Source organism: Phallusia mammillata, chromosome 5 (genome assembly GCF_965637545.1).
Source record: "Phallusia mammillata chromosome 5, kaPhaMamm4.hap1.1, whole genome shotgun sequence".
In the NCBI taxonomy this organism is placed as follows: domain Eukaryota; kingdom Metazoa; phylum Chordata; class Ascidiacea; order Phlebobranchia; family Ascidiidae; genus Phallusia; species Phallusia mammillata.
The window spans coordinates 7,630,117-7,645,466 of record NC_137256.1 but is presented as its reverse complement, the minus strand read 5'-3'; the positions used below and the strand labels follow the sequence as shown (position 1 = coordinate 7,645,466).

General features: G+C 35.8%; 2 protein-coding genes across 3 annotated transcripts; one reads left to right on the top strand and one right to left on the bottom strand.

Moving 5' to 3' along the window:
* The first annotated feature begins 32 nt into the window (after positions 1–32).
* Positions 33–4,044, top strand: LOC145229976 (ribonucleoside-diphosphate reductase subunit M2 B-like). The gene is made up of 10 exons (XM_080095328.1): positions 33–232; positions 506–604; positions 719–751; positions 1,326–1,451; positions 1,699–1,815; positions 1,904–2,037; positions 2,159–2,387; positions 2,457–2,561; positions 3,540–3,653; positions 3,740–4,044. The coding sequence occupies exons 1-10, from the start codon at positions 161–163 to the stop codon at positions 3,890–3,892; spliced, it is 1,182 nt and encodes a 393-aa protein (XP_079951454.1). The 5' UTR covers positions 33–160; the 3' UTR covers positions 3,893–4,044.
* A 487-nt stretch (positions 4,045–4,531) lies between these two features.
* LOC145229975 (uncharacterized) lies at positions 4,532–14,618 on the bottom strand. Of its 2 annotated transcripts, none has more exons than XM_080095326.1 (14): positions 14,454–14,618; positions 14,080–14,150; positions 11,460–11,611; positions 10,901–11,003; positions 10,670–10,725; positions 9,983–10,110; positions 9,404–9,521; positions 8,599–8,718; positions 8,064–8,105; positions 7,847–7,908; positions 6,537–6,867; positions 5,658–5,784; positions 5,535–5,590; positions 4,532–5,153 (listed from the first exon to the last, which is right to left on the bottom strand). In XM_080095326.1, exons 1-14 carry the CDS (start codon positions 14,535–14,537, stop codon positions 4,837–4,839), a joined length of 1,767 nt encoding a protein of 588 aa, XP_079951452.1. In that variant the 5' UTR covers positions 14,538–14,618; the 3' UTR covers positions 4,532–4,836. The 2 variants fall into 2 exon arrangements, with proteins under 2 accessions (XP_079951452.1, XP_079951453.1); XM_080095327.1 differs by having other exon boundaries at positions 9,995–10,110.
* Positions 14,619–15,350: the final 732 nt, after the last annotated feature.

Here is a 15,350-nt window from a genome sequence, read left to right as displayed (position 1 = left end):
AATGCCGTTGTGTAGCTTCGCGCAATTTGTTCGACAAAGAAAGCTGTGCCGTTAAAACCTGCTGCAGTCGTCTAATTTGGTACACTTGTTTCTGCTACTTACGATACAGAACATTTTATCAGCTTTTAGTTTAATTTTACTACTGTACTGCCTTGTGAAAATGACTGCTTCACCACGAAAGCTCAACAACTTGTCTAAGTCAATGAATCAAGTGACAATCGACGAAAATTCGGTAAGCAAAACCATTTAATTTTTTGTTTGACTGCACTTCCTGTCATGTGTTAAAAACCATTTTGTTAGACATTAAGTATGGTAAGATCATGTATCATTATTTTCATTTTGATTCTATTGCACATAAGTTCGATAAAAATGGCGGGTATTGATAACATGGGTCATTGGCTGAATGTGTATAGCGTTGTAAACTAGTAGTTGTTGCATAACTAAAGCATTGAGTTGTCATAACTAGTATTAGTACAGCTGTTCATGACTAACTGCCTTTTTACAGTACAACGTCATGAAAACAAAGATGATGGCCCGAAATTCCGGCAAACGTATCCTGGGCGAAGTCCAAAACACACACAACCAAGACCTTACTACTGAAAAGGTAAAGTATGCCAACATTAACATAGCACGTCTATTGGCCTCATAAAAATATCAAAGTGTATAGTTTGTGTTTTCTATTGTACTTAATGTAACAATTGTTTGTTTTACATTGCAGGGTAAAGGCAAAACGCAAGAAATTGTTAGAAAGGTAAGTCTTTATCCTCACAGTTTAACTTAAATAGACGCGCTATGTTTAAACGCCCGCCTATAATCTAGCAACGTGTTTTTTGCCGTCGCCGCCATCTGGTTTGCGCCACAACGTGCAATCCATGACGTAGCTATGACGCGCAACTGCTAACGACTGTGCTTTGTCTGATTTGTTATCATGCTGCTAACTGCTTTTTGACCTGCTGCTAGTTGACCTGTTGTAGTATTTTAATGAACAGCCACGAAAGTAAAGATGTTAAAGTACCGCCAAATTGCAATTGTTGCTGTCGCTGTGGTTTGCCAAAACAAAATATAAAAAATTTTCAGCAACGTTTAGTACACGTAAGTTGAAGGCCAAGGCAATACGCGGCATGGCATATACCATATTTAAGCAAGTTATATGCAAGATTTTCGCAGTGTAGTGTTATATTTATGTTTTATAAATACTTTTCATTTAAATCGCGCCTTTTCACCAGTAACTTGCCCAAAAGGCACATCACTTGAAAGTAGGGCATCGTTCCTTATCGCGGTGTTTGCAGTACTTGCGTCTTAACAGTCGGTCTTTGTGTGCACAGAACGATAAGGAAACCGAACCACTTCTTCGAGACAACCCAAGAAGATTTGTTATATTCCCCATTCAGTACCATGACATCTGGAGAATGTACAAAAAGGCTGAAGCATCCTTCTGGACAGTTGAGGAGGTACCAAATCACTCATCCTTTTTGTTTTTGTGACACAAACATTATTGAGCTTAATCGTTGTTATATAAATTGTAAACCTTATGTCATTCACAAATGTGCATAATTCTTGGCAACTATATAGCCTTATTACACAAAATTCTTTCATCATCCATTGCAAGTAATTTGAAAATTTCTGTACATGGGGTCATTGATAGTTTTTAAGATTGCATTTTAACATGGCATAATCAACATTAATTTTTCTTTGCAGGTTGATTTATCAAAAGATATGGGTCACTGGGAAGCATTAAAACCAAATGAGAGAAAATTTATCACCCACGTTCTTGCCTTTTTTGCTGCATCTGATGGCATTGTGAATGAAAATCTGGTAAGTTATAGTGACATTGAACAAGTTAATGTCAAGGCACACTGTCACTTATAATGACCTCAAATTTTGAACTATTCCTTTTGAACAGGTTGAAAGATTTGCACAAGAAATTCAAGTCACAGAGGCACGTTTCTTTTATGGGTTCCAAATTGCAATTGAGAACATTCATTCTGAGATGTATTCCTTGTTGATCAACACATATGTCCGAGATACACATGAAAGGTAACAACACACTGGATTTTACAAAAAAAAATAGTTTGGCCTTGTAAAAGAAAAAAATCAATTTAAAATTTTGGACCAATTGGACTTTTTTGCTAAATCTTATTATTCTTTGTGTTACCAGGGAGTTTCTGTTTAATGCAATCGAAACAATGCCATGTGTGCGGAAGAAGGCACAGTGGGCCCTCAAATGGATTGGTGACCAGCAGTCAACATACGCTGAGCGTGTCATAGCTTTTGCTGCTGTTGAGGGAATTTTCTTCAGTGGGTCTTTTGCTGCTATCTTCTGGCTAAAGAAGAGAGGACTCATGCCTGGACTGACATTTTCAAATGAACTTATTAGTCGCGATGAGGTTGGTTATTGTTTAATAATATTAATACCAAGGATTGTTCATTATTTAATATGCATCTTGTGTATGTAGGGTTTGCACTGTGATTTTGCCTGCCTCATGTTTAAGCATCTCGTCAACAAACCATCACATGCAAGAGTAATTGAGATCATCAAAGATGCTGTCAGAATTGAACAGGTGAGCTAATTTAAACTTCACAAAATGGCTTTTCACTAGTCCTCTCCCTCCAATATATGGTTCATAGAAAGGTTCTAAACCAGGGGTGTCAAACTCGTTGAGTTCAGGGGCCACATTGCAGTTTGGAAATTATGCCGAGGGCCGCATGTGATTTTTTATCCAGTTTAAACAACCTTTTCGCTACGACGGCCGCATTGCAGATCCTTATTACACCAACAGCCGCCAATTACCTACTGGATATATGTATATATATATATATACCATTTATTGACGCCACAAAATCCCTGATTAATTTCTAACATGATAAACAGATTGAGCTGCACAGTGTGAAGATCAGTTTTAACTGTTTATTACGTCATAATCTATAGTGTGACGCTTTTGGTACCTGTTTTTTCGCATTGTTTGCACACAATAGGCCTACAAAAAGTCTGACGCATATGGCTGCTAGGCTGGTAATACTATTTCCAGTAACACAAAATCTGTTTAGAGCAGTTGATTTTTAATTACATCACAGCCGCTACATATATTTTAATTAACAAGTTCACGGCCGCACAAAACCTCTCCGCGGTCGCATGTGACCTTAAGGCCCTATTCATACCACATGAATTTTTATGTATTAATTAAATTTCTGTAAATGTCTGTTTAAATACCAGCTTTCACTTCGAAAATTGAGAAAAAATTATTATAATTAGATAAAAATCTGACAAAATACTGCAATTGTTGTTCGTGGGCCGCATTGGAGGGCTTTGTGGGCCGCATGCGGCCCGCGAGTTTGACACCCCTGTTCTAAACCAAGGGGAAATTTTACATGTCTTGAACAACATTGTCAGAGAGATAAAAATGGTTAGCCTGACTTCTGACTCTGAGATTAGCTCGTAAAAACATGGGGTAAATTTAATGTTCGAACTTCAAATATTTATAGCTGTGCAGGCAAATATATATATTTATAGCTTTTAACTAAAATCTTTAATAATGCAGGAATTCTTAACCGAGGCATTACCTGTTGCACTTATCGGAATGAACAACAAACTGATGAAACAATACATTGAGTTTGTAGCTGATCGCTTGCTCGTTGAGCTGGACTGCCCTAAGGTAAGATACTTTAATTTGTAACACCACAGTACACCAGGTCAGGCTTATAAGCAAATTGTCCACTAACTATAATGTTTTGATTTCAGGTTTTTAAGTCTGAAAACCCATTCGATTTTATGGAGTTGATCTCACTTGAAGGAAAAACGAACTTCTTTGAGAAGCGGGTGGGCGAGTATCAGAAGGCAGGTGTTATGGCCAAGGCAGAAGACATGAAGTTTACACTGGACGCAGAGTTTTAATGTCAAATGTTTTATCGTTTTTATTTGTATAACTTCATGATGTGTAGTATTATTTTACATGCTGCTAAGCAGTAACTGTCCTATTGTTCTACTCACGTCCATGAGCTTGAATTGTTTTTGTTTTATTAATACAAGCCTATACTAGAGTTCAATATGCCTTTCCTATTAGTCTCATGAGAAAGATATATAGGTGCAGCTTTTTTTTTGCAAATCACAAAACAACATATTGTCATTGTTTGGTTGCTAGTCTAGCCTTTTTTGAAGGAAAAAGTCCATGAAAGGCTTTTATTGAGTCACGCAAGGTTGCTGAAGGGTTAGCTCAACTGCCTCGTGTTCACAAGGTTGTGGGTTCTAATCCTGTATCGGTCACTTGTGTTTCTTTGAGCAAGGAACTTACGCCCAGTAGTTGAACTAAATTAAAGTCACCAACGTCCCAAGTCAAAAAAATGATTCAACAGCAAAAAAAGGAGCTCGGTGGCGGACTCATTGTGACAATAACTTATTCAGGCGTTGACCACTCCGAGGATAAAAATGAAACAAACAAAAATCTCCATTACAAATATTAGACTATAAGTCTACTGTAAATAGCTGTTTTAAACAAAAATAGTCAAAAACTGACTGCTACCCAGTTAGACACTGTTTTGTGGTAATATTTTTATTAAATATCATTTTTTGTGTTTGTACAAAACAACTTGAGCACAACATGCGAACCAACAAAGCCAATGAAAAAAGGTTTGGCGAGAAAGACCACCCTAGCAACATATTCTAAACCGATTTATTTCTTCTACCCATGCCATTCAACCATGATATCTTTCCGACAAAAGAAAAAAAGCGAATGAAAAATGTACAGTAAAGAAAAGAGAAAGCATCAAATGCATGAAGTACAGTCATATGTATACTATTGACACTGTAAAAAGAAAACTTTGTGGAACTATAACATTCACTTACTGTTCTCTGTAATATAACAGATACTGTTTGATTGCTTCTGGCACTGGCAGCTGCATCATAGCATGTCGAAAAACATTTCTTGATGGGTTGACTTCCATGTCAAACACAGTCTCTCCTTCTGCCTCAATTTTCGCAGCCAGCGCTCGGTTGTTGTTTAATCTGCGAACTGCACGGTCAGTGATAAATGACAGAAGGTCATTGGTTCGCACTGTGGACGATGGTGACCGACTGCTCATTCCAATTAGGAATGACCGTAGCGTGGTAGAGTCGGAACTGACATGAATGTTGACACTTGTCGTTCGGCGGGCGTCATCTGAAAATTAAAATGTACAGTTTTTATTACTTTATTTTCAATAGCACGTCTGCAAGTGGCCATGTTTCGAAAGATACCATAGGAGAGTGGTTACGACCCTTTATTAGAGTAATTCCTAGCTTGACAAATAAACACATTTTTATTCCTCGCCATTAGACTACATAGTAGATGCTAAACCATACAAAGACCATTCAAAATTGGGTCTTTTATGAACTTTACAGATTGTATACCCAAAGCTTAAATGTATGTTTACAAACCACATGTACAAATTAAAGTAAATTCTTTTTCTCAATTTTTAAATTCCTCCCTGTTTGGAAACCACTGCCATACAAATTTTTGAGACCATGCAACTTATGAAAACCAATGTTTAATTTTTCTTACTTGTGTCATCACTGTTTCGTGCTGTTTCTTCATACATAAGAAATGTGCGACCTTGTCTGTAACACATGATCGAAAAATGTAACCTATACTTAGTACAGTTTTATTTCGTAGCGATTAACTAACCCTGACTGTTCCGAATTCGTCTCTGTTGAATTATCCCCATTGGATTGTGTTGAAGAACTACTTGAGTCTTCTGTTTTTCGGTTTTTGTGTCGTCGACGTAGAAACTGATAGCAACCTCTTTTTGTTCCTGCATTTAGTAAGGTGTAACTTATTCGAACATAAAGTAACATAATAAACATGTCTTTTTTCACAAGTTATGCGATGCAAGGAATAAAAAATAAAAGTGGCTTAGTATATTACCTAAACATCCTTAAAGAGTCTACACCAGTTGCCTTCAACCTTCTACAGTTCATGGTCCCCTTTAAAGTTATCCTTAGGGCATGTGCTCCCCTATTTATCCAAAATGTAGTTGGTAAACTTGGGAATCTTGAAGTCAAAGGCTAGAGGGTGGAATTTTCAGGTCCCAACTGCACTGGTTTCACCAACAGAGAAACCACCCTAGCCTTGATGGTTTCACCCTTGCGTTGATGTCCTAGTGCGCCAACCTCAACTCCCTATGTAAATCTATGCCACATGGGGCTTGTAGTCAGTGGGTTTTTAAGGTGGTTTTTAAGGTCAAATTTCTCCAGCGGTTTCCCAAAATTTGGACTTGCAACTACAACTACAGTTTTTGGTATTTAAATGAAACACTTGCGGTCTCTTAAAACTACTTAGCGGTCACCCAAACCAAACCTTAAAAAAAAACCTGCTTGTAGTAACGGTGTAGCTGCAGCCTGTTCATTATGCATCCACCAAATGTTCCCTCAATTATGTCACGCTTTATAACATATCAACATTGCATATTTCCAGCTTTTATCAACTTTTAGTGCAATTGTACAACTACAATTTGTTTCACCAGGCGAAATAAACTTAACTCAACATTCAACAATGCTCACTCACGTTTTAACTTTCCATTGCTTGAGCCATTCTTCTTATCAGTTTCTGTTGCCTTGTCTGCTCCATTATCTTCGAGCCTCGTGTCTGAACTTGATGATGGCGGATTGGACTTTGTTTTTCTTGTAACCTCGCCTGATTCCACTTCCATACTTTCTACAGAGTCCGTGACAGCATTTGTTGTACTTTCTTGTTGTTCTGGTGGTTCCAAAGGATAATCTTCACTGGGATTTAAGGTTTTGTGGGTGTCATTAGTATTTCCATTGTTGTTTCCGTCGTCAGACACATCTGTTACTGTTCCTGTCGCTACATTTAGTATTGAGCTGCTTCTCCTCACCTAATAAATGAAATAGATATTTGGACTGTCAAATACAATGGTTTAAAGCAGGGTCATACAAGTCCCTAATTTACCAACGGTTGCCAAGTGTCTTCATGTTTTTAGTTTATATTTTATGTATGTTAATAATGTTATCAATTAAGATTTATCTTATAATAACTAGGGATGTGCCAAAACTGCAAATGTTCTGTTTGGTCGAGCACCGAGCATCTCACTTTAATGCTCTGGTGCTCGGCCGAGCACGCTCGGTGCATTATGACGTCACAAAAAATCCCCTTTCTACGTTTCAGCTCCACAAGGTCTCTTACGTCACCGGCGGTGTTTTATTAAGCTGTACATGCCCTTTAAGTACGCGTTTTTCCACTATCTAAAACATTTGAAAAATCATTCGTTTTTGTTCATAGACACCCTTTAGAACACTAGTTTCGTATGTTAGCACTAACAGGGCATGAATATGCAAATTTAACGCTCGGGTCAGTTTGTACAACTGCTCGGCCGAGCACCGAGCATTAAAAACAGCGATGCTCGGTACCGAGTACTCGGGTTCTGGCTCCGCTCGACCCATCCCGAATAATAACCCATCTGCTGGTGGCTTTCAGATTATAATTTTACTTTAACCATTGATTCAGCTGAACAATTGGGTAATTAGTCTTAACTGTCAATGATGTCACCATCTGTATTGTTACATTGTTTGTTGCCTGTTTAATTGTTTGCACATAGCAAAAAAAGCTGGCATGCATTGCTACTGGGCTGGTAAAATATATTTCCAGTTCCACAAAATGCACTCAGACCAGTGTTTTAAAGCCAGATGTCTAGCAAAAGGGTTTTAATACATTCACGGTCGCCATTACAAACATTTTAATACTCAGTTTTATGGCCATAAATTTGCACATGTGGTGTAAAGGATAGCAGAAATTTAAGGTTGCATTTTACAAGGTGTTAACTACAAAACTATAAACATACAATATACAAATTTTACCTTTGAAACAGGACTATCTTTTTCTGTTTCCGACTCAATTTCACTGTCAGAGATGGCACCAGCTAAAAAAGAACACAGTTGCATGAAAATAAAGCTTGAAATGATTTTTTCCCATTGACACCAAGTTTACTAAAGCGTTCCAAACACAATGCTTTAGAATTTGTACTGATGCAAAATATGCAACATTGTTTGTACATATGTGCTGTACCACACAAACCTCTGTTGCCACTTTCAGTACTTGACTTCCCGCTGTCTGTATCTGCACAAAAAACACATGTTACATTTCTTGGCACTGTAATTCATAGTACACCAGGCCCATTGAATGAGGTATATCAAATCAGTCAGTCATCAAGCATTTATGGTAAAGCATTGGCTTGAAAAATCTAGCCTGCTGTGGGATTTAAACCCATGACAGAAGCCTTGTCAAGGCTTGTGCTTTATCAACTGAGCTACACAGGCTCAGCAGTGAGCTTATCAAAAGTTAAATCACAACCACCCTTGCCTGCCTCGAATGTTTTATGTGTCAGCATATAATGCCAATAGACCAGGCATACTAAGATTTATATATGAATGTGCCATGATCACTGGTCTGCATGAACGCTTCAGGGCTGATCCTACTTGTGAATTTATGTCAATCTTAATTGCTTATTACTGTATTGTACATTAAATTTCCCTTTTATATGTGCTTGGAAATAAAACCCTAGTCATACAACGTACAACCACAGTGAAACATTGAATATTTTCCTACCAACCTGTTGAATCTTGCATTTTCTTTTTGTGGATTCTGTTCGATCCATTGTGGAAGTTTTCGCTCAACCGACGACGAACACAGACCCGACACAAAAACTGAAGCGAGGGCGCATTTCTTTCCGCTACAAAGATATATTGCAATCAGGGCAATAAAGGAAATTAAGGGCATTGGTTTTGAAAACAACACAAGAGTGCCTTGGTGGTGTTTAATGAAAGACACTTGTGTAACACAATAAATGCTTAATGACCCATTTGAAACAATCTTTCAGCATTCAGTTATGGCTAACTTAATGAGTACTAATTAACAGCTTAACTGATAAATGTTGTTTACTGGTGGCAGAATGAATGTAAGATGACTTGGCCGAGGTTTACATTTATCACAAAAAATGCACACACCAAAGCAGTGTTTTTCAACCGGAAAGGAATTTCCCCTTACTGAGGAGTTTTAAATTTTCAACGGATTCCACCATTATTCTAACATATGGTTTGTAAAATTATTTTGTTCTGGAAAGCCCCATGCTAAATAATGCATAATAATTTAGCTTTGTCTGTTAATCTGTGCTTTTTTGATAGGAATGAAAATTTTTCAATTGTTAAGTAAAGAACTTGTAAAAAAAGGTTGAAAACCACTGGACTAAAGTAAACAAAAGGACATTTTAGGGGAACTGTCTGCCCGTTGCTCCAACGTTCACAAGGAAACAGTAACACAGAAAAAATATATTCACATTTCAGTAATGAATTTTCTAAAAATAGTTTGGAAACCCCTATGATATGGTTAGTTGATCAAGCTCTTTTTCGTATACTTACGGAGAAGTACTGGTTGTGGAGAATCTTTATCTTGGTCAACAACTAAGCTGGCAAAGTTCACAGACAGAATGCTTTTTGATTCCCATTTTTTCTGTTCCAGACGGGTGATCACTTGCAACTGTTTAAAGAAAAATTTTTAGTTAAATGATTGTTAACTTTTCGGTGCAACCACACTAGTTTGAACACAAGTTTACATTTTTTTAGTACATCACATGAGAAATTTTAGTAATGCAATGAGGTAAAGTTGGTTAAATGTTATTGGTATCAAGCGAAATTCAGAATACTTGGACAACTGATAACTACAATTAAAGTACATTGACTATTCAATGCAAGCAGTTATCTATTGTCACTTCTACAAAAAACAACTTGGTCAATGTTTTTTAAATTATTTATGTTTTTTGTGTTTATTAGGTGTAGTGTAGTGTGAGTGTAGTATTATACCATTTACCAAGTCAGCTCAGCAATTAGGGGTTAAAAATGGATCGTATAGGTTAATAGATGATGTTGAAAAATGATTACAATCAGAGAGTAAGACAAAAGCAAAAAGATTAAAAACACAGAACATAAAGGGCTACTAACTTTGTGTCGAACCTGATCATTGAGAGGCATCACAAGAATTCCGTTAATATTGAGTAGTCCTTTCATAAATGTTTCATACTCAGTGGGGCAAGCAGCTCCACAGTAAATTCGATCATATCCTGGGGAGTCTGCAAATACCACAAAACACTGACCACAACAATAAACTAAAAGGTTGACAATTGACATCCTGACACTGTATTTTAATGTACATTATGACACATTTCCCCCCTAATTTCCATATTTTTAGTTTTTCCAAAAACCCTTGATTATAAGCTGCACAAACAGTACAGTAAATTTAAAGGGCATTGCTTATCGAATAAATACTGTCAGATAGTTTATTTTCAATCAATTCATTATTGCATGAGGTTCTGGATTCCTCGGTTTTTAGTATAGGTGTACTAAATGTAAAAATTTATCAGACATTTACAAATCAAATTTTGTTGCATGATATGATCAGTGGTGGGATTCAAATTTTTGTCAGCCGGTTCTATCACAAAAGTCATATTTTTTAGCCAGTTCTGTTACAAAAAGTCCATTGACAGTAACGAGTAATGCTGAACGGTTCGCTGATCCCATAAAATTTCATCAGACGGTTCTACAGAACCAGTGCGAACCGGCTGAATCCCACCACTGGATATGGTGCATTTTTAAGAAAATGCCCTTGGAAAATAGAGATATGGCTCATACCTGGGGATATTTGAAGACAATTTCCAACAACAAATTGAGGCTCACAAAATGTGTATCTACAAAAACATACAAAGTATTCATACATAAGTAATTTTTATCACACTAAAAAACACATCTAAATACAGAAGCTAACACAAGCAACACAACTTTTCGAAGCCAACGCCACAACAAAACATTTATTATTGATTAAAGGACAAACTTCACCAAAATCCATTTGTTGAAGGCACCAACCTGTCAAATGCATGGGACGACGCTATAAACTCATCAACTTTTACTTTAGCATATTCCACTACATCAGAGTGAAGTTCAATTCCATGGTTGATTCCATTCTCTCCTGTAAAGATTAAACATGTATTTTTACTTTTTTTCAAGTAGGCTTAATTGGGTAATACTGTAAAAGTGTTAAAGGACATGCAACGCTGAAAAAAATCAATATGGCCTGACAATAGATGTAAATGTGGCTTTTTAAAATATTTTCTGTTTTGTTCTTGTTTCTTTGGCTTTAACAAATAGTTATACACAATTCAGACATCAATGTGATTTGGTAGCTGACTGTTTTTGCACATACAACCCAAAATAATGCATTTTCAGTTTGAATGCTCACTTAAGTTTCATATTGCACATTATTATTTAAATCTTGCATTAAATATGTTCCATTAACTAAAAAACAAAAATTTCTCAAGAAACAGTAAAAACACACACAATCTGTGAAGATATAAAATTGGATGCCCTTCGAGCAAGTGATGTAAAATAAAATTGGATGCCCTTCAAGCAAGTGATGTAAAAGTACCTAACATTAGTCCAGCCATTGTACTGAAATATCCTGTACCACTTCCAATGTTAAGAAATGAGAGACCAGGCTTTAAATCGAGAGATCCCATAACTTCCGAATAAATACATGGTGCTGAGATGTGTAAATGTTCGTGTTTCCATGCCAGATCACTAGTAATGAATTGTAAACAATATTACCATGTTACATGTACACAGGACATTTTAAAATACTTGAAAACAAATCAAGATCTGCTTGGTAAGTTTTGCATTCCAAAAAGTTTAGTAATCTAAATTGTGACTTTTGCCTGTTCTAAAATATATTTACCATACTTCAGCTGTCAGAGAATTAAAACTACTCAGCGGTAAATGAAAAGCAACAACAAGGCCTCTTCACTTAACAGTCTTGTTGGTTGTAATGCTTTTGGCCTGTTGTGTTTCCGAACAAGAAGTTTAAGAGGGACTGTTGCAATCAGGAAAATCAGCAATTCACAAAATAAACAATTATATACTAGTGGACATTCACAAATACACATTAAGATTAAATGTTTAACATGAAAACAGCAGAAAACTTCACATTTTCATTTTTTGTGTCAAGTTTGTCAGTTACACTGTATGGCCAAAACAGATCAAATATAAAACCCTACAGTTGAAATTAGGGTTGGCAAGCCGGTCAATTGACCGGTCAAATACGGTCAATTGACAGCACTTTATTTGACTGGTCAAATACTATTTTTTAATTTAAAAAATCAAATGTGGTAAATTTTCTTGGACTTGCTTTTTAGTTGTTGGAAAGGGTAAATTATTTTTAATAACCCTCAGGTAGAACAGTTTAGGGCAGGGGTGTCCAACGTGCGGACGGCACTTCAAGTGGCCCCCAGCTGTTATTTTAAAATTTGTTGCGTATGGCCCGCCATAATTTGAATTAAGATTTTTGGTTGTGGCGACTTGCGACATCACGCAAAAGCTTTTCCCAAGGACTTTATTTACCGGTAAAAAGGAAGTATACATGGTAATGACACAACAAAATCCCAAAATTTCCTTAAATGCCGTAAATTTTGTGTCACAATTGTCCGGTTAAAAACTTTGCAAAAAAACGTTGGCCCGCGGGCGTCTTCACCTGATAGAAATTGGCCCCCATTAAAAAAAGTTTGGACACCCCTGGTTTAGGGCATTCTCTTGTATTAATAAGTGCTTTTAAAGCCATGTAGATGTGTTTTGTTCATTTGAAATAAATGCCAAAACAATTAGGAGATGCTTTTCATTTAAAATTAAGATCTGATTTACGTTATGGCAAACTTTGCAAGGTTTAAAATGCAATTAAAAAACATGGATCACTTCTTGAACCATTTATCTTAATAAAAATCGAGTATGATATGTCAATGAGGGGAAGTTAGTTCATTAGTATTTACTTGTCGCACATTTTTACTGACAGATAAAAAAAAAGTAATTTAAAGCATCTGTGTAAACTTGCAGGTCTACAGACATTTTTCTATAGTTGATTCAAAAATTGTTTGTAGCTATATATTTAGCTTATAATTGCCCTGAATAAGTTTTTGTGGATTAATTACAGGTCAGTACTTATTGGGATAAAGTACGTACATATCAAGCTTTTGTATATTCCTTTTTTTGTCATGAATGGAGATGTGACAACAGCGTAACAGCATAAATTACGATTTTAAGCAGGATAAGCGAGTTTTGCAGTTAAATCTCAGTTAAAATTAGACTTTAATCTGATGTATATAGAATATTATTAGAATCCAGTTCACAAATGTGATTACTGAATGAAAATTACAGACACACATGTGGGGCCATTGATGAAATGAAGCATGCAATGTAGTAGGAAAAGTCTGTAATATAATATAAACTGAACATTTCCTATTTCACAAACAAATTTACATGAGTTGAAACCTTCATTTCCATTACTTATGGTTTAGAACAGTGGTTCTTAACCTTTTGGTGTGGTTTCCCACTAAATTCAATTACCAACTTCGAATTTCCCCCTCTGTTATTTTTATAATCATGTTTTGTGCCCTACGTTAACAAAAAAATATTCTTGAAATGAAATAATTTTGTGGAGCGCTTTGGTCTGGATCCTAAAGGTATACTGCAATCTTATTTAGTTTAAATAGTGCTTCTGTGGGAGATTTAAACTTTTTGGAATACTGAAGAGTCTGATATGCTTGCATTATGCATTTATTGCATCACAATCAACAAAGGAAAGGCTTTTATTCGCGCACAACAGCAAAGTCATTGATGGTTTTGGTCTTGTCTGTGACATAACAAACGGTCTTTGGATTTGTATGTGTCTTGTAAACCTTAAATCAATCTTACATGTTGTTACAGAAAATTTTTAGTAATGTAGCTTTCAACGGTTAATTCAAAGCCGGTTTCGACCATCGAGCCTGAGTTTGCTCTTTTCAAGCTTACATAATTTCCCTCCGAAAACATTAAATTTCCCACCGGTTAAGAACCACTGGTTTAGAAGAAGATTTAACTTCCAACTTTTGACTAAAATTGCAATTTAATAATGTGAATAGTATTTGACCGATATTTGACCTATTTGACAAGTATTTGACCGGTCAATTGACCAGATTTTATTTGACCGGTCAAATGCCCAACCCCAGTTGAAATGAACTTACTGATATGCTGTGTCTCTATGACCTGGCAAATAGTAGTTCCCTCTGTCCACAGCTCTGAATATATTTTCAATCTAACAAAATATGTAACAGAACTGTTTTATAGATTCATTTGTAATGATAGGTAATAATAGTGATGCATTACTGATACAAGTTAGAATCATAGGTTGTTATTCCAACTTATTACAATAACCTTATCATTTGGTTAATTTCAGAAACAGCCATTTTGATCATACTTTAAAAATAATTTTAAATGATACACAATTAGAATTCGATACAAAGATGACGCCTTTAAACCAATGTGAATAAAAAACAAAATCATTAGAAACTGCAACATGAAATACCTTTTTATGCGAATATTTACTAATTAGACTTACATTCTGGGATTTTATGTAGTTGGCTTCGAGAAGATTATCTATCAATTCATCATTATTTTCACCAGCACTTACAGCTCCACCCATTGTACATATATGAGTTGAGCCGTTGTTAGAGAAGAGCACAAAGTATCTTTGTCAGATTAATAACATAAACAACAAAATGATCTGCAAAAAATACATCTTTAACAAAAACTGTAGTGGACCATTTAAAATGAAAAAATGCAAAAGTTACGCAGTGTGCAGCCTACAGAAACTACTAACCCTTTTTTTATTGACATAGTGGTGTTTACAACAGAATGTCTAAACACATGTATTAACTCTTCAAATCAACTTTGTATTAGCTCAATTTCAAATCAGCTACATACAGAGTCTGTCTTTGGCATGCTGGAAAGCGTTCATACCAAAATTTGAGAAAACACCTCTGCAATTAAATCTCTTAAGCGCTAAAATCAATAACATGCAGCTGCCCAAAACATGTAATCCAAGTATACTAGATTATAATCTGTGTATATTAGATAACCTTGCAGTTTCCACTGTTGTGTTTGGCAAACTTCTGACAATAAACCAATTAGTTTATGTATCAGTGGGATTTGATGTGTTTTCTACCTTTTATCGATGCAAATCGTGGGAGGAAACATCCAAGTAACAGATTCAAATGCAAACGAACGCTGCAAACCAAACGTTGTTTTCGCAGTCAGCTGATCAGAAGAAGGAATCAAAACAAAGATTTGACACGTGTTTAAAGAAAATACTGTTGTCGCCAAATACTTTTACTTATTTGACACTTTTAAAGACACAAAAACACCAAAATTTATTACTAAATTTTTTTAATTGGATTATGTGTAAAGTTACTTGCCAAAAAAATTATGTTGGTTTGAAAGTTTTGGAAATAAAAAG